Here is a 19944-nt window from a genome sequence, read left to right as displayed (position 1 = left end):
ATGCTAACCACCATGCTACCGTGCTGCCCAATGAACCTTGCATGATTGAATAGCCATGGAATAAATGTCACTGATGTTGATAGGAGTCGATTATAAATGCTCTATTTTCCAATTTATCTGTTTAGGTTACTTATCCCAATACATCTGCACAATAAATAAAGTATAAGTTAACAAGGAGATTTATGCAAAGAAAGAGAAAATTTGAATGTAAAGTCAGTTCCAAAACCTTTATAAAAAGAATGTCAAAACATTATTTTCAGTAGCCTTTGTGTTCTCTATTTGAAATCGTCATGTAGAATGAGTCTCTAGTTGGATTTTTTTTGTTATTGAATTTCACCCGAGGTATTTCGTGCCACTTTTACCAAAGAATAAATTTGCACACGTTGCATACTTGGCACCCTGCCTCTGTCTTGGAGACTGACCTGATCTTCCCTCCCCCCATTGCTCATGGTAAAAGGGGAGGCAATCCAAACAACCCGAGCAGCAGAACTGAGGCAGCATCCTGCTTCTAAACCTGCACGATTCTGGTCAGAAAGGACATCCAGTGTCCTCCTTCACACTGTCAGAGACAACCACCTTTTCCAGTCCTCTGATGTGTAAGGTGTACAACTTCGGTACACCCTCAGCAGACAGCTGGAATATATATCTGTTGGTGAAGTATTGCTTGAACACACAGCTCAAACTGACTGAACCCAATATACAATTGCGTATTAATCTTAAATATAGAATTACTGGTACTTTTCATTTGTCTTAAAGGAATGGAAGATGCAAGCTGTGAAAAAACTGAGTTTTTGAGTAACTACCTCTCTACAGTTGATGACATCATTGTGTTCCCTGGGTCACTGGGACGTATTCGCTCCAGATACAGCAACAATGCCAGATGTAAGTAGATTGTAGATAGATATGGGGCTGGATTCTCCGTTATTGGAACTATGTCCCTACGCCGGCATCATCACTGTGGACTAAAGGGCCACATATTCCTCGCCCTGCAGGGGGCTAGCAGGGACCCGGTGTAGATATAGCAACTATTGTTGCAGATACGGTCCCCACACTTCCGGGTCGGAGGCCGTGCATGCGCATGGCGGCGATCTCCAGCGGCTGTGCCGTGCTCTATGGCGGACCCGGACTGTGGAGCTGACCTCGAAAATAAACCCCCCTATCGGCCGCATGCCCGACCCTGACCGCCTTCACAAACATTTCCCGGCCACGTATAAGGTCCCCCCTGCCCTCCGATGCCGCGGACTGAGTTGAGTCTGATGTGTTAGTCAAGTTGGTTCGACGTTGACTGCAACTGGATGCAGTGAAACTAGAAACAGACGTCTGACACAGGAGATGATCCAACACTGTTTATTTAACTATGGACTGCTGTACATGTTCAGCTGTGGGTTGACACTCTACTAATCCAACTGATGACCTCTTACTGGCTTGACCAGACTTACTAGCTACCGCATGGTGATAGTGCTCACTAGCTTGTGCACTCTGACTGTCTCAGTAGCTGGGTCCTGAGAGAGGGAGAGTCTTAATGCCCTGTGGGCTTTATAGTGGTGGTGTCCTGTCTGGTGATTGGTTGTTGTGTGTTCATTGGTCATCCTGTGTGTCAATCACTGCCTGTCTGCATCTCATTATATACATGAGTGGATATTGTGACAGAGTCTGCAGCTGCCACGCTAGTTTCCCAACTGACTGGACCACATTAGATCCGCCGCTTTTCGGGGCCTGCAGAATCGGTGAACCGGTGGTGGTCCTGATTCCGTGCGGGGAAATGGATTCTCCGCCCCGGCACCGGCCGCAATTTTGGCATCGGGATGCAGAGAATCCAGCCCCTGATTTCTTTGTTCACATTTATCTTTAATTTCCAAGAATGTATCAGTAACACCACTATGGGCTGAGCAGGCCAAATTCTGTGGGCCATATTTACCGCATGGGGCCTGCGACAGTGATCAGAACACCAACAAGAGGGTAAAAACCTAAATAATCCTGTCCACACCAATTTATCTGTCACAGATGCATCTTTCCACGAGAGTATTGATAAGGAGTGACCACTGCGCAGCACTTTTTAAAAAAAACAATATTTTATTCCAAACACAAGCAATGACACCAATTCTCCATCCAGTCAAAGCTAAGTATAAAGTTTGTATATTTTTCTCCCATCACCCCGCAATGAAGAAATATTGCCATGAACGGCCTCCACCATACCTCAAAGCCCTGTTCTCACCCCCTTAAGGCAAATTTCATCTTCTCCAACCGGAGAAACTCGTAGAAATCCCCAGCGAAGCCGAGATTCTGGTGGCGTAACCAACCTCCAATTCAAAAGAATCTGTCACCAGAGAGGCGTAGGCCATGACATTGGCCCCCTTCCCCTCCAGCAGATCCTGCACCTCTGACACCTCAAAGGTAGCTGCCATAGGTTTCAGCATCACCTCAACCCCTACTACCCTTGATAGGGTCCCGAACACTGCCTCCTAGAGCTCTCCAACCCCTCAAATCCCCAGAGCATGTGGGCATGATTCGTTGGCCCCTGCCCACACTTCTCACATCTGTTACCCCTGGAAAAAAATCACTCATCCGAGCCCAAATCATATGGACCACTTTAAATTGTATCAAACTCATTCTTGCACAGGAGGAGATTGAGTTCACTCATCGCACCACCTCACACCAGAGTCCCAATCCTATCTCCATCCCCAACTTCCACTTGATCCTTTTCACTAATGCCTTTTACTGCTCTCCCAACCACCCATATATATCCCCAATCCTGCCCTTCCCCATCTGATCTGGGAGCAATGTTTTCTCCAGTAGCGTGTACTCCAGTAATTGGGGGAACGAAGGAGGTTGCTTTCGCACACTCCCGCACCTGCCAGTACCTGAACTCACTCCCGCTTGGTACTTCAAACCTCTCCCGCAGATTCTCCAACTCTGCAAACTTCCACCCCGAGAACTCCTGACCCGCTCCAACCTCAAACATATTATTCCCACACAGTGGCGTCACCACCGAAATGTGGTCCAGTTTAAAGTGCCTCCTCAACTGATTCCAGATCTCAATAGTCGACTCCACACCGGACACCCCCCCGCCCCTTTCTTCCTCGGAGCCAGAAGCAACGGGGTCATCATCAGGGCCTTCATACTAGAGCCCTTATAGGACTGCTCCTCCAGCCTGATCCACTCTTTCCCCCCCATCACCTCACCTGCTACACATTCGTTGTCCAGTAGGGTTAGGGAGCATTAACTCCACTCCCTGCCCCTGACTCTGCAACACGGCACAGTCTTTGTGGAGTTGGAAGGCCTGTCTTCGCACTGAGGATGCCCTCCACCGTGTTGTGTGGCACTATATTGTCGTGCATGGTGTGATAGATTCAGATCAGATCTAGTAGCTCAAAAGGCAAAAGACAATAAACACTGAACTTGGGATGCACACATTCCACATATTCGACTAAATTAAACTTCAACCCAAATATATTTGTGAATGTACTTAACTTCAGCACATCTACGTAGCAGTGGGGATATGTTGGAAATCCTTAGTTTCTCAGCCTCAGTCTCCATGAGCAGAAACTCAAAAAATGAAGCACAAAGTTACTAATTGTTCAGGATGGCCTACTGCTTTACCAACTTGAACAACGTTATCCTGCCCCATTTGTCTTGCACAAGGACTCCATTATAACTGGTGATGGTCATTTCTAATCTTAGGATGTATGGAGTGGCAATTCCGGTTCCAATGATGTGAAAGACCATATCCGCTCTTTTCCATTGGTAGAAATGTTGCTGAATGTTGGAGAGCACAGCAGTGCTCCCTACATCCGGTTGTGCGCCCCAGGGCAATATTCTAACTAACCACCATTTAGCAGTTAATACGAGTGTAGTTTTGATGAATCCCAGCTCCCATCACAAAGCATGGCGCAGCTAGAGCCGATATCAAAAGGTTGGACACGAGGTAAATGGGTCTGCCGTACAGTAAAAGTAATGGGCAGAAAAGCCAGTAACGTGTGCTGATCCCTATGCTTGGATTCCTACAAACACTCCTTGCATTAGAATTAAGATGTAGGTGATGTTTTCCAACTGTTCTTCCGGCAGGACCAATGGTGACCCCCCCCCCCCTCCCCGAACCCGCGGTGCATTCCCCGATGGTAGAGGGTGCGGGATATGCATAACCCTGTAGACTTTGGTGGGACCAGGTGATTCGGTCAGTGGTGGGCCGGCCATCTCCGTGCTGGAAAATACACCGCTTGGGTGGGAGGGGTCGGAAAATCACCCCCCATACTCTTGTAACTTGCTGTAAGCATTGTTTAAATACTGTGCTGTTTAGTATAGTCTAATTGGAGTAGGATATATTGGTTTGTAATCAGTTGTTAATATAATTAAGCTTGGGTAAACTTGTGTTTCTCGGTAACTCATCAGCATCTCTTCATTTTACAGCCCTTTTAAAACATGCAATGACCTTTCTTTACAGATGATCCCAAAGCACTGGTGGCCAACCTTACAGTGAGTATAAAACAATATATTGTTGAAAGTCAATATTGGAAGCAAGGTCGGAAATGAGAAGATATCAGAATTTCCCCCCTCCCCATGTTTTGTGGCAGAGGAGGCAGATTGACACTGGCCAGTGATGGGATTATCCGGTCGTGCTGCTGTCACAGGTTTGCTCATTGTTCACATCCTCTGCTGCCGAGCAGCCTGCGGCAAGTGGTTGCCACTGGTCGTACCGGAAGATTCGTTCGCGGGAGTATCCGAAGAATTCTGGCTACTGTACTTTGAATAATAATGCTGATTTAGATCCTTTAAAAAAAATTAGAGTGTCCAATTCTTTTCTTCCCAATTAAGGGGCAATTTAGTGTGGCAGATTCACCTACCCGGCATATCCTTTTGTGTTGTGGGGGTGAGACCCACGCAGACATGGGGGGAATGTGCAAACTTCATACAGACAGTGACCCAGGGCCAGGATCGAACCCGGGTCCTCAGCGGCGTGAGGCAGCAATGCTAACCACTGCACCACTGTGCCGCCTGCTGATTTAGATCCAAATTAGAATTTCCTGGATTTTTTGGAAGATGAAGTTAGCTCTCAAGGACGGCGATATAGCAGATTGTGATTAGTTTTTAAAAATGTGGTAGTATGACTAGGGAGATTACGGTACCTTAGAACCATGCTGCCATTGGTGCAGAAGACTCGCTGCCCATTGACCCAGGCAAGTCATGTGCCTCTCTGCCAATTGGCTGAGGTTAGTCATGTGGCTACCCGCCGATTGGCTGAGAGGTTGGTAGCTCCGCCTATGAGGCGGGGTATAAGAACCCGTACCGGCTGGCAGTCGGCCTTTCTCTGTACGTCTACTGCTGGGCACACATCTAGTGTATTAAAGCCTGTTGTTTGGAACTGCTTCTCGACTCGAGTCCAATTGATGGTGCATCATTTTTGAAAAGATGTTTTCTCCTTAATGTGTCAATCTACTGTCCGTGATGAGGAAGACCGGAAAAAGCCAGATCCCAAACTTCCAAAAATGCTGGTGTGAAATGAGCCACTGGGAGGTGTAGGAAATTCATTAGGGATAATGATTTCTGCTTCTTGCCTTCCTCCCTGTTTAGAGACTGCTGACAGTGAGACTGTGGAAATTGTCAATCTGTATTGTAGGAAATATTTTGTAGAAAGCCACATCTTGCACGCTTCGGTAGTGTATTGGTGCATCTCAACACACTGCACAATCAATACTGAGACTTTCAAAACTGATTGTACAAGTCAGTTACAACAGGAATGTGGACTTCCTTATTTATTCAGATTACATTATTCAGACGTACATTAAAAGCGAGAGGGTAGCCAGGGAAAGGGTTGGCCCACTAAAGGATAGGCAAGGGAATCTATGTGTGGAGCCAGAGGAAATGGGCGAGGTAATAAATGAATACTTTGCATCAGTTTTCACCAAAGAGAAGGAATTGGTGGATGTTGAGTCTGGAGAAGGGTGTGTAGATAGCCTGGGTCACATTGAGATCCAAAAAGATGAGGTGTTGGGATCGACCCCAGAATACTGAAGGAGGCTAGAGAGGAAACTGCTGAGGCCTTGACAGAAATCTTTGGATCCTCACTGTCTTCAGGTGATGTCCCGGAGGACTGGAGAAAAGCCAGATGTTGTTCCTTTGTATAAGAAGGGGAGCAAGGATAATCCAGGGAACTACAGACCGGTGAGCCTTACGTCAGTGGGAGGGAGATTACTGGAGAGAATTCTTCGAGACAGGATCTACTCCCATTTGGAAGCAAATGGACAAATTAGTGAGGGGCAGCACGGTTTTGTGAAGGGGAGGTCATGTCTCACTAACTTGATAAGAGTTTTTCGAAGTGGTCACAAAGATGATTGATGCAGGTAGGGCAGTGGATTTTGTCTATATGGACTTCAGTAAGGCTTTTGACAAGGTCCCTCATGGTAGACTGGAACAAAAGGTGAAGTCACACGGGATCGGGGTGAGCTGGCAAGGTGGATACAGAACTGGCTAGGTCATAGAAGGCAGAGAGTAGCAATGGAAGGGTGCTTTTCTAATTGGAGGGTTGTGACTAGTGGTGTTGCGCAGGGATCAGTGCTGGGACCTTTGCTGTTCATAGTATATATAAATGATTTGGAGGAAAATGTAACTAGTCTAATTAGTAAGTTTGCAGATGACACAAAGGTAGGTGGAATTGCGGATAGCGATGAGGACTGTCAGAGCAGGATTTAGAACGTTTGGAGACTTGGGCGGAGAGATGGAAGATGGAGTTTAATCCGGACAAATGTACGGTAATGCATTTTGGAAGGTCTAATGCAGGTAGGGAATATACAGTGAATGGTAGAAAGCTCAAAAGTATTGAAAGTCCGAGAGATCTAGGTGTACAGGTCCACAGGTCACTGAAAGGGGCAACACAGGTAGAGAAGGTAGTCAGGAAGGCATACGGCATGCTTGCCTTCATTGGCCGGGGCATTGAGTATAAGAATTGGCAAGTCATGTTGCAGCTGTATAGAATCTTAGTTAGGCCACACTTGGAGTATAGTGTTCAATTCTGATCACCACACGACCAGAAGGATGTGGAGGCTTTAGAGAGGGTGCAGAAGAGATTTACCAGGATGTTGCCTGGCATGGAGGGCATTAGCTATGAGGAGCGATTGAATAAACTCGGTTTGTTCTCACTGGAACGACGGAGGTTGAGGGGCGACCTGATAGAGGTCTACAAAATTATGAGGGGCATAGACAGAGTGGATCATCAGGGTAGAGGGGTCAATTACTTGGGGGGCATAGGTTTAAGGTGCGAGGGGCAAGGTTTAGACAAGATGTATGAGGCAAGTTTTTTACACAGAGGGTAGTGGGTGTCTGGAACTCGCTGCCGGAGGAGGCGATGGAAGCAGGGACGATAGTGAAATTTAAGGGGCATCTTGACAAATACATGAATAGGATGGGAATAGAGGGATACGGACCCAGGAAGTGTAGAAGATTTTAGTTTAGAATCATAGAATTTACAGTGCAGAAGGAGGCCATTCAGCCCATCGAGTCTGCACCGACTCTTGGAAAGAGCACCCTACCCAAGGTCAACAACACCACCCTATCCCCATAACCCAGTAACCCCACCCAACACTAAGGGCAATTTTGGACACTAAGGGCAATTTAGCATGGCCAATTCACCTAACCTGCACATCTTTGGACTGTGGGAGGAAACCGGAGCACCCGGAGGAAACCCACGCACACACGGGGAGGATGTGCAGACTCCGCACAGACAGTGACTCAAGCCGGAATCGAACCTGGGACCCTGGAGCTGTGAAGCGATTGTGCTATCCACAATGCTACCGTGCTGCCCGACAGGCAGCATGGTTGGCACTGACTTGGAGGGCCGAAGGGCCTGTTCCTGTGCTGTACTTTCCTTTGTTCTTTGTTCTAAATCAAACTGGACAATAATGTATTTTGTAAAATTTGAGATCTGCTACTTGTATATAGAGGTAGAAACATGTGTGTAATAATTCCTATGTCACATATATTGTGCCTGACTGTGTTTCGCTCTCGAGTACAAGAGCTGTGTTGAGTGAATTAATTTTCTTTTGCACAATTTCCACTGTTCACAAATGATTACTAATTCAAACACCAAAGCAATGGTAACTTACTGATGAAACCTTGCAAGAGTTGATTCGTATGAGCAGTGCTTCTTGTACTATATGATCTGTTAAACTTTGTTTTTAGTGTAAAAAACCTGACCAGCATTTCAAGCCCTATTTGAAGATGAACCTCCCAAAGCGTTTGCATTATGCCAACAACAGAAGGATTGAAGATGTCCATTTAATGGTTGAGAGGAAGTGGCTGGTAGCAAGGTACCTGATTAAATTGCGTGCAAATCATAGACTGCTTATTTCTGTTTGAAGATAACTTTTTGATCACCAAAATTATTACTCCTATTCTCAAAGAAACATAGAATATCTATGGTGCAGATGGAGGCCATTCAGCACGTCAAGTCTGCACCGACCATCTGAAAGCGCACCTAGGGTCAGACCCCCACCCTATTCCCGTAACCCAGTGACCTCACTTAACCTTTTGGACATTAAGGGACAATTTAGCATGGCCAATTCACCTAACCAGCACATCTTTAGACAGTGGGAGGAAACCGGAGCGCCTGGAGGAAACCCATGCAGACACGGGGAGAACGCGCCAACTCCACACAGACAGTGTCACGAGGCCGGAATTGAACCTGGGCCCTGGCTCTGTGAGGAAGTAGTGCTAACCACTGTGCCACCATGCCACCCTATTCTTGCACAGTTATAACTATTTTCTATAAAGGACTGTCCGTTCATATCTGGCTAATTCTTTTACCATGTTATGGACTTAACTATTTCCTTTTTTTGAAAAGATAACTCATCAGTCTCTTGGTTCCCTTATACTCTCCTGTGAATTATGACAGTGCTGTTTATCAACTATATTGTAACAACCTCATGATCATTTCAGCTTTTCTTTCAACTGTTACTACCGATATTTTCACTTTGCACAGACTAAAATATAATTAATAAAAAGTAGAAGATTATAAATCAATCTCTGTTCAGATAAAATGTTTGAATCGTGAGGGCCTTGCCCGTTGTCATGATCTGACTCTCTTAGACTCAATTATGTGGCAGATACCCCTCACATATTGGAATAGATTTCCCTAAAAATGTTCCTAAGTTACTGGTTAGCCTCACATTGTGATTATACAATGTATGCCATGTGTGGAAATGGTGTAGTTCTCTAATGCTTCCATGTCGAGATTATGGTTCTGCATTGCATAAAGCCCAAGATAATAGGTTACATCTACTTTGCAATATGACTTTATCATAGCCATGACACACCTGTAGGACCACTAAGTGTTACTTTAACTGTTGTTTAGCGACAGATTATTAATAAATATTTTAGAAACTGAAAGTGCACCAAGGCTTGAAATTCTATCATTAACCAGTTTGTCATTACCCTTGAAACACATGTTTTTAGGCGACTTTGAATGTACTTTTACTTGTGATATTCAGTCAGATATGCACTGAAAAGTAGTTTGCTTCTGAAGTATAAAACTGAAGTAAAAGAAATTTGTGCTGAGTGCAATCAATATTCCCACTTTAGATGATAGACTCTGTGGTTGTATTTCATGGTTTGCACCTCTGTGTTTTGGGGAGATGCAGTGTTCAATGCAGTGATATTAGTGACACTGGGCCTTAACCTCCTGGCTCCCCAGCGTGGAGTAGGCCAAAGATGTGCTGGGGAACCCCAGGTAAGGATTTTCACGACATTTGACGAAAACTACTAACTTCCTCTGGAGCATTGCGATGTGGTGATATGCATCACTGTAGATACACAAGGGGTTAATGTAAGTACACGGAGACTAGATAGACACTAGAGGGAGCACCAGAGACATGACACACAGACATTCAACCAATGGGTCAGTAAGATAGGACATGACCAATGGGCATTCACGATACACACAGAGGTGACACTACCACAGAGGGGCATTACACCAGAACATATATAAAGGACACAGCACACATGATCTTTCTCTTTCCAGTGGAGACACTCAGTGAGTGCAGACACAGGGTTGATTCAAAATCACACCCACCATGTGGATTGTAGCAGACTGGTTCATCAGTCTGAGTAGCTATAGAAGGATTAACAGTAGTGACGAATCCGAGTAGGAGAATTGTAAATAGTTTAATAAACATGTTGAATTTATCTCCACGTCTGAACCTTCCTTTGTCAGAGTGTACATCAAGGAAGCAGCTTATGCTACACCAAGAGCATAATAAGATATGCGGTGCATTGGGAACCATCCGGCAAAGCGATTTAAATCACTAACCTTGGATGGCTCTGCTGATGTTACAGTAATAGTTACTATAAATAAGTGAGAAGGAATAAAATCACTACTAACTAGGGTGTAACTATTTTAAATACCCAGACTGCTTCCCACATGGGACTCTTTTGTATTCACAACTCCACAGGGCAGCCCCCCCCCCCCCCCCCCACCACCCCATCACCGATGATATGCCCACCCCAAACCCACACCTGCATGGGATTCCCAGCCCCTCTTGATCTGACCGTCCGATTTGACTACCCCTTCGACCTAACCCCCCCTCCCCCCCACTGTGACCCGACATCCCCGGCACAGACTCTGGACACTGACCCACCACCCTGATACACGCAATGTCCATCCCCCCATGTCCGACACACCCTGATGTCTGATCTCTCCATCACCCCAATGTCCAGGCCCTCTATCCCTCCCTGATGTTTGACGCTGCCACCCCTCCTCAGTGTCAAACCCCTCCACCCCCTCTCTCTCTCTCTCTCTCTTCCCACCCCCCCCCTCCCCCCCCCCCCCCCCCCCCCCCCCCCCCACCCGATGTCATGAAGCAAGCATGAGAACTGTAGGATGAGATGTTACTGAGACAAAGCTGCGAAAAAGGGTGCCCTGGAACTTTTGATTTTTGGTCTGGGGGCTTTGGGGTGAAATGGGAGTTCGGAGGCAGAAGTGTTCTGGTACTTTGTCTCAATTATGAAACAAAAAGGCATTAATCAGAAAAAGAGCACTCCAGCACGTAACGCTGACTCCCCCACACACTTCCCATGGCCCCATCCGTATCGTTTCACTTCCCACCCACCCATCACGGCCTATATATCAATTTAGTATCAACTCTTGCCAACCCATGTCTAAACCCACCATCCTTTGCCCTTATAGCTTCCTTGGATACTCAGTTAGTATCCAACATGGGCAGACCTCAGGACCGACCCAAACTGAGATTAATTAAAGTTCTTAATTATCTATTAGTGAATTATTATTGATAAAAACCCATTCACTACATTTAACTTCCTTTTAATACTTAATCCCTTACAACAAGCATTTGTATACATAACGCTGGATTCTCCCAAAATGGGACTATGTTCCCATGCCGGCGTAAAAGCACTGGAGATTTACTGTAGGGATTCCTGGAAAAAAGATGAACTAATTCAATGCCCTGCAGGGGGCTAGCAGGGACCCGATATAAATCTCTCAGCTTTAGCTGCGGATACGGGCCCCTGCACTTCCAGTTTGGAGTGCGCGCATACACTTGGCGGCGGTCTCCAGCGGCCGCGCCAAGCTCCATGGCGGATACGGAGCCAGGCGCAAAAATGAGATCCCCCCCCCCCCAATCGGCCGTGCGCCCGAGCATCTAATCACGAGCAAGCACTCCCCGGCTGCCTGTAAGGTCTCCTGCCAGTGTCCGATCCCCGCCTCCCCCACCAGGGTGGCCGCGGACTGCGTCCGACCAGCAATCGGTGTTTAGTTCCATGCCGTCGGGAACCCGACCAATCGGGAGCGGAAGATCGCTGGGTCTCTGTCAATGGGCCTCCAGCCGCGCGGCGTACTCCGCAATCACGGGGACAAGTGCCAGACTGGATTTCGGCACGAAAGTGGAGAATCTAGCCCGTGGTCCCCTTCATAAACCCTATAAGCCCTTCTTGCTGCCAATCAAACTGTGAACTGACAGTCACTCCACTGCTATAATGATAGATTGTGAAATCAGTCACCAGCACTAGTCCTATTTGGCTTATGTCAACAGACAGACAAAGTAAAATTGGAAGCACTGATTTTATTTATTTTCTGCAGTTTTTTCCCCCAAATATTTAAATGGCAGGAGGTTTAAAGATTTCTGCAATTCCTTTCGATAGTTTCAATTTGTCTATTGGCTTTTTATGCACATTCATGTCTACTTTTAACACTCCCAAAGGGCACCTTGGGCTGGATTCACCATTTTTGAGACTACTTGCAGAGGAACTGTGGCATTTTACGACAAAAAAATCGGTGCTGGCCCCTCATTGACCCTCCGACTAGTCAGGGACTAGCAGCTCCACACAGTAAAATCCCCTGCTCCCACGATAAAAACGGCTAGAAAGTGGCCGGGACGGTGGGCGCGCATGAGCACGGCAACGACCTGTAGTGGTTACGCCGTAATCATGGCGCCGGCCGTGCGTGGACACGACCTGCCAGATAGTGCCTCCCTGGCCATTTCCTGGCCACTCCTCACCAGTTCCTCAGCCATCGCGGAAGCCCCCTCGCCAGCAGCACGCCTCCCGCCCGATTGTGGAGGCGCTGGACACAGTCTGCAGCCGCCACACCGGGTTCCCGACCGCTGAGATCACACGCCAACCGCACGGTTGGGAGCTCGGCTCATCAGGGGCAGAGCATCGGGGTTTGGCCTTCAGGTGATGTGCTAACGCCATCCCAACGGCGTGCGGTGCGTGACGCGATGATGCCATTTTGGAAGGGGCGGAGGATACAAAACCTGCATCAAACAGGCATCACCCCTGATTTCAGCGTCAGAAGGTATTCTCCACCCGATCGTTGATTACGAAATCGCCGTCAGGGAACAGTGAATCCCGCTCCCTATCTTTCCCAAAGGTGTCCTGGGATAATATTAAAAAGGGTACTCTACCTTTCCAAATAATTCCGCTAACTTTAGACTTTCTCCTACCAAGTCTAAAGTGTACAAGTTGTGTTTTGGATATCCCGCTGACCAAAATCAGATTAACCTAAAGACGTCTGCACTTTAAGACATGAAGTTGCCTCTGTGTGGTATGGATGTGTAAAATGCAACCCACCCACGTCTGTATCCCCACTCATTGCAAAAATGGTCAGAGTTTGGGGGTGGAACTTCTGAGTCTGGGCCTCTTGCACATTTTTCACTAAGACGGAGAATTTCTCTCCATCTGCATGAAAATTCAGGCTCTTGTGTTGTCTTTTGAAATTAGAAGATGAATAATAAAATCTAATAGTCATGGATACTTTGAGAAATAATCTGACCAAAAGATCTCTACAGATTGCCTTTCTGAAATATGGCTTGTGATCAAGAAATAAGTATAGATAAAAACTGTTTTACCTCATTTCACACTTCAACAATGCTAAATAATGCAACAGGTCATTCAGAGGGATGTATAGGATCAGAAGTGTCTATTACAGTCCATTTCAGCCCAGTGTGCTTTATAATGTAGCAAATAAGCCTATGAATGTATTTTGTGTGTGTGTGTGTGTAATATTTCTTAGTATTTTAAGAAATCACATGTTAACGGATCTTTCTGTATTCAGAAAACCAATGGATGTTACAAGAAAGCTCTCAGGAAAATGTAGTTTTCAAGGTGACCATGGCTATGACAATAAAATCAGTAGTATGCAGGTAGGAATGGTACAGTCAAAATTACTACATTCTAATTGATTTTTTACTAAAAACTTTGGGTAGAATGTACAACTTCAGTAGGGGAAGGAAAATTGTGCGGATGTATTATGGCACTTTTCAGCATTTTCAACTTTTTCAGCATCAGGTTAATGGGGAAAAAATGATATTTTTTGCCAGAACAAATCCGTCTTTCACTCCCTTTCCAAAAGTGATAGTTTTCTTTGCAGTGTTTTATTCTTCAGTCACTCCTTCAGCTCCAACTTCAGCGCAAGTCACATCAGATGATATTACTGTTCTTTGTCATGCTGAATGTTTTATGGTGGTGCATTTCCACAAAGGTTCACAGCAGACCTGCTTCTATTTCCACCATTTGATTCTGTTCATGAACTGCTCAGTTGCACTAACTGACACTGGAATTTGAGCAATGAATCTAGAGTAACCCAACACCTGCAACTGAAGTGTTACCATCGTTCTTTGTAGAAATATAACCTGTGACTGTGTTTGTCTTTTGTGCTGGTGTTATGTTTATTGGGTTGGCCCCAGCATTTTCCTTGCCTGGATAGAAGGACTGATACCAAATTTCAGCACCAGCAACATCCTATGTACTATTGGGCTGTGAGCTGAGGTATAAAAAGAAAAAAATGACAGAAAAGTCATACAACATTTTATTTCCTGCTCCCATTATTTTCTTTCTCTTCTAATAGATTTCAGTACCAAAAGTGAAAATCACATTTAATACACACTCAAACAGTGATCTTGTTTACAGTTACCCATAAAGACAGCATTGCCCATTATCTACATGCAGCAACCTGAGCTTGGGAAGAGGTGGTGGCATAGTGGTATTGTCACTGGACTAGAAATCCAGAGACCCAGGGTAATGCTCTTGGTGAAATGTGAATTAAATATAAAATCTGGAATTAAAAATCTAATGATGACCATGAAACCATTGTCGATTGTCTTAAAAACCCATCTGGTTCACTAATGTCCTGTAGAGAAGGAAATCTGCCATCCTTACCTGATCTGGCCGACATGTGACTCCAGACCCACAGCAATGTGGTTGATTCTTAAATACCTTCTGAATATGGTCTAGCATGACACTCAATTCAAGGGCAGTTAGAATGGGCAGTAAGTGCTGGCCCAGCCTGGGACACCCATATCCCAAGAATTAATTTTTTAAAAGTGTTTATGTGTAATGGCTTTCCCACTGATTTTAACCGGATTGATAAGGTGGAGGAAATTGCTATTTCTTTCCCAGAGGATTTTTTGGCATGTCTCTAAATCCAAACTGAAGCAAATGCCAATGTTTATTTCTACCACTACAGCTCATTTTGCGTTATTAAAAAATTGATAAGAACAATTTGTCCAAAGTGTTGTCCAATAATTTAAAACAAAAACATCTCCCTCAGCTTCCCGAAAACTGGATAGAATTTTTTGGTGCGTCAGGAAAATACCTAGTTAACAATCATATATCAGATATATATACGCCATTTATTCAATGGCCCTGGTGTTCTGGTCTCCGGATGATTGTATCCCAGAGGTACCCGGGAGATGCGCTGCGGGATACCTCGGAAGGCCCAACGCTAGGACTCTGTGGGAATTGCCCGGGAAGTTTCAATTTCCGATGGGGAAACTGCCCATGCAATCGGAGCCCTCAGAAACAGTCTCCAACTCTGAATCAAAGTCGGTAATTTCGGAAGGTTCCGACTCACTTACCAGAATAGTTCCCCAGGAAATGTTAGGCAGGAACAAAAACATATCTAACTCCTGGGTAACTATACAACTGACCCCCCCTAGACAGCCCATACCCCTCCCTTAACTATCTCATCCCCCCCCCCCCCCAATCCGCTGACCCACTGACTTTCTTCTCCGACTCCCCATAACCTGACCTGACCCCACCTCACCACAGTGATTGCCACTCCTCAGAAGATTCAGCTCAATAATGGGCAGAATCCATGCTGTCCCAGTAGGGGTAATGATCGAAAACTGGAAATTCTGCACTTACTTCATCTCCAGTCGTTCCTGTCCCCCAACTCCACCTAAACGCAAGTTTGGAAATGGTTGCTTTAACTTTAATGATCCACTAACTGAGGTAAGGCTCAAGATTGACCTTTCTCATCTCAACTATGCTTTTATTCAACCAGCTATTTGAAGGGGTTGTGATATTTAAACCATATGTCATATTTGCTATCCATATCCCTCCATTCTTTGAGCATGAGGCCAAGCAGGTAACCTATTCCTAATCCTTTGCTTATACTACCTCCTTACGATTAGGATAGTGATTCAAATGGACCCAGTTCCAGATTCCTCTCGACTTCATGGTGGAGTGCTTGTGAGCCCTCCCTATGATAGCTTGAGTGAGATGAGGAACTCACCATGTGAAGAATTTGAGGAATAAGGCAGCCTGTTTAAACGCTACTTGATATCAACAATTTTTATTATTATCCTGTATTATCCTGGTACCATAATTTGATGTTTTAATTGATTTCTGTTTTTATTGTTTCTCTAGACTGTTTTTATAGGCTATGGACCCAGTTTCAAATATAAAACCAAGGTTCCACCCTTTGAAAATATTGAACTGTATAATGTTATGTGCGGTAAGTTCTTTCAAGTATTTATGAACACAAATCACTTAATGTATGTTATGTTGAACTTATTCCTTGACATTGCTTCTTAATGTATTCTGTCCTAGAGAAGTAGAGGCTAAAGCATTCGACATAGAGTATTAAATATGAATTGAAAGCTAAATTTATACTTCAGAGATAGGTCTGTAGAAAGTGATGGAATTAATTAGCAATTGGTAAAACAATTATATGTACATGACTGATTAAAATCATTTCATTTTAAAACGAGACTTAAATATTATTAATGAACCCTTTAACTAGATCTTTCCTGTGCTCTATTTAATTAATGTGAAGGCCCACCAGTTATTCCTATTCTGCTGAACAAATCACACTGTACCACTTCTTTAGACTATTGGATTGTTACCAATGGCATTTTTAGTCCTGCTAAAATTATATTTACTCTGTCATCTAGGGATGAATAAATTGGCTGAGGTTTGGTGGTATTGTTGTAACAAGTATGATATCAGAACTAAGAAGAGGCTGTAAACATTAGGAAAGACTCAAGAGGCTGGAGTTTCTTTCTCTAAGATAGAGAAGGCTTAAAAGTGACCCAGTGGAGGTCTATGAAGGCATTTCCTAGGGCCTATGTTGAGAAGCTCTTTCCACTTCTCGAGAGTCCACACCTAGCGGTCATAAACACCACATTAAGTAGTTGAGTCAAATAACACGGCAACATTAAAGCGGAAGCTAGGTAAGTGCATGAGGATGAAAGGAATAAAAGGATTTGTCAATAGAATGAGATCAACTAAAGTGTGAGGAGCACAAACTCTGAAATAAACTTGTTGGGTTGAACCGTCTGTTTGTGAGAGGTATACATTATGTAATATTTCAGACCTATTTCCACATTCTCAGACGAGGGCCGAGATTTTTGCTTCCGAGGCAGGTGCGTAGAGGCAGGTAGTTTCCCAACTTGGTGCACCTGCCCTCGGGAGAATCTGCTCCGAAAGACTGGATTATCATTTTGTGCCCACCATGCCCAGAAACAGTTTGAAGGCGGCCATAGGGGGTTCTGAGTATTCAGGTAGGCTGGTTAAAAGTCCCACCTTGGTGCTCTGGTACTTCCTCCCAGTTGTGATACAGGAAATTAGGCCCCTTAGCCCTCACCCGTTACAACCCTCACACACCCTCACTCCCCTGTCTTTGCCAATGCATGTTCCACTACCGTGGCCCCTCATTCCCTCCATGTCAACCAATGTTCCTCTACCTACCCCCAGAATCACTTATATAACCCCTAATGCTAATCCAGATCAAACTATGACCCCCCACACTCATCCCCATGGCCCCTTGTAGTCCCAAAGCCAAGCTGGTGCCAACTCATGATCCACACTCATTCCTATGGCCCCTTATAGCCTTTGTGCCAACTTAGTTCCAAGTCACGTTGACCCATGCCCTCCACCCACCAACCTTTGGCCTTACACCCTCCATGGTAACTCATCAACTATCTACCATGGGCTGACACATGCCATGCTGAGATTAAATACAAGTTCTAAATATCTACTATAGACTTCACTTTATAAAAAACACTCCGATTAATAACAATCTATTGAACCTTTAAGTCTGTTCAAGTACTTAATTCCTTATAAAAACAAATATTTGTATCCAAAGTTCTATAGACATGACAGTTAATTCCTTAATACCCTATTGAGCAGAAATAAACTGTGAATTTACAGGCCTCCCACTGTTGCAATGAAAGGTTGGGGAAGTAGTCAAGCAGTAATAATACTATTATGATAGCCTTCAGGCTTATGTAAATAAATAGCTATTGAAATTACAAGTACTGACTTTTTTCCAACTGAGACACACAGCAGGTTATCTGTATTTAAAGAGCAGGGGATTTAAATAGCTTGACAGCTCCACAGATCTTATACACCTTTTATGCACACTAATGTCTACTCTTAAAAACTTGAAAGTCATACACTCTGGGAAACAGACCTTGTTCCAGCAGAAATGGGGTCTGTTTGTACTCAGCACTGAGTACAAATGGCCCTGGTGAGTTTGGGATTCCCTGATGTGTGAATCACATTCTGACCAGCAAAAACAGATCTGTTGGGTTTCCAGATGTCCATAACTCTGCAAACATCTGGGCCAATATTTCTGGCGTATGATCTCCTTTGATGATGAAAAGGACCAAATAAAAAACAGGGTACTAAATTCACTGACATGTGCTTCCATTGAGCAAGACACCACTGCTGGAGCAGTGTATCTGGAAATTTACTCAATTGAATCATGCCAGAAATGTGCTTTTCGATATATCCGGTAGCCCTGAGATTGTTAGCTATAATATGAACACTTGCAAAGCAATGCATGAAAAGATGTAACCTATACTTTTGGGCCTTGGTCTGTCGATCCCAACCAAATGTTATATCCATCATTCCGGAAAACAAGGAAGTGTTCTGACATTATCCACAGTTTCATGAATACTTCTTTGTGTTGAATTTCATCTCCAATGACTTTCCACAGAGTTGTGAGCCTGTGGAATTCACTTCCTGTGTTAATGGTTAAGGTAGAAAGTTCCCTTCCTGGTATAACTACAGCTACACCAGATGGACTGCATCAGTTTAAGGAAGGGACTCCCCACGATCTCTCGTGGGCAATTAGGGATCAACAACTAGTGTCGGCCTTGCCAGTGATATTCACATCCCATGAAAGAATAAATAGAAAGGAGGAAGCTATGGCTGGGTATTTTCTTGGAATTACAGTGCTGTAAATGGGGGTTTCCTCAATTCTGGAGCAGTCAGCAGCAGAAAGTGAGCTCTCTGCCATAATCTGCCATAGATCAAGCTTCAATATTTGATCAGATGGATACAGACAAAGTGGATAAAGGCATATCGGAACAGAGGTTAAGAGCGATGAGAACTATTTGCTCAATTATAGGGTGAACAGTGACAAGCAAGGTGAGCTGAAATGGCCTATGTCCATGTTATAGCTACCATGTACGTGCAGGATGTCGTAGGTGTACATTCATTTTTAATTTTTAAAATTAAAAAAAAATAAATTTAGATTACCCAATTAATTTTTCCAATCGAGGGGCAATTTAGTGTGGCCAATCCACCTACTCTGCACATTTTTGGGTTATGGGGGCGAAACCCACGCAGACACGGGGAGAATGTGCAAACTCCACACGGACAGTGACCCAGGGCCGGGATTCGAACCTGGGACCTCAGCGCCGTGAGGCAGCTGTGCTAACCACTAGGCCACCGTGCTGCCCTGCAGGTGTACATTCATGATGTCGCAGGTGTACGTTCATGATGTCGCAGGTGTACGTTCATGATGTCGCAGGTGTATGTTCATGATGTCGCAGATGTACGTTCATGATGTCGCAGGTGTATGTTCATGATGTCGCAGGTGTATGTTCATGATGTCGCAGGTGTATGTTCATGATGTCGCAGGTGTATGTTCATGATGTCGCAGGTGTATGTGTATGACCACCCTTTTACTATTTATATGCCGACAGTGGACTCTGGCATTCCCCTTTATGTAGGATGCCAGTCTTTTCTCGTAATCCCTCTTCATTTCTTTAATATGCTTTTTCACCTCCCCTCTGAACCCTCTGTATTCCTCTTGTTTCTCCATTGTATTTTCTACCTGACACCTGTCATAAGCACGCTTTTTCTTCTTCATCTTAATTTATATCTCCTGTTTTATCCAGGGTGCTCTGAATTTGTTTGCCTTACCTT

At 44.8% G+C, this 19944-nt stretch overlaps 1 protein-coding gene across 4 annotated transcripts in view; it reads left to right on the top strand.

The window, feature by feature from the left end:
- enpp2 (ectonucleotide pyrophosphatase/phosphodiesterase 2) overlaps positions 1-19944 on the top strand; it is a 171509-nt gene that overhangs the window by 90183 nt on the left and 61382 nt on the right. For all 4 annotated transcript variants that reach the window (XM_038809792.1, XM_038809790.1, XM_038809789.1 and 1 more), the window contains 5 exons: positions 757-882; positions 4442-4473; positions 8173-8300; positions 13559-13646; positions 16153-16240. In XM_038809792.1, the coding sequence (XP_038665720.1) occupies positions 757-882; positions 4442-4473; positions 8173-8300; positions 13559-13646; positions 16153-16240 (462 nt within the window). The remainder of the gene's footprint in view (positions 1-756; positions 883-4441; positions 4474-8172; positions 8301-13558; positions 13647-16152; positions 16241-19944) is intronic.

The sequence above is a fragment of the Scyliorhinus canicula genome, chromosome 10, assembly GCF_902713615.1.
Source record: "Scyliorhinus canicula chromosome 10, sScyCan1.1, whole genome shotgun sequence".
In the NCBI taxonomy this organism is placed as follows: domain Eukaryota; kingdom Metazoa; phylum Chordata; class Chondrichthyes; order Carcharhiniformes; family Scyliorhinidae; genus Scyliorhinus; species Scyliorhinus canicula.
This window is presented reverse-complemented; position numbering and strand designations above follow the sequence as displayed.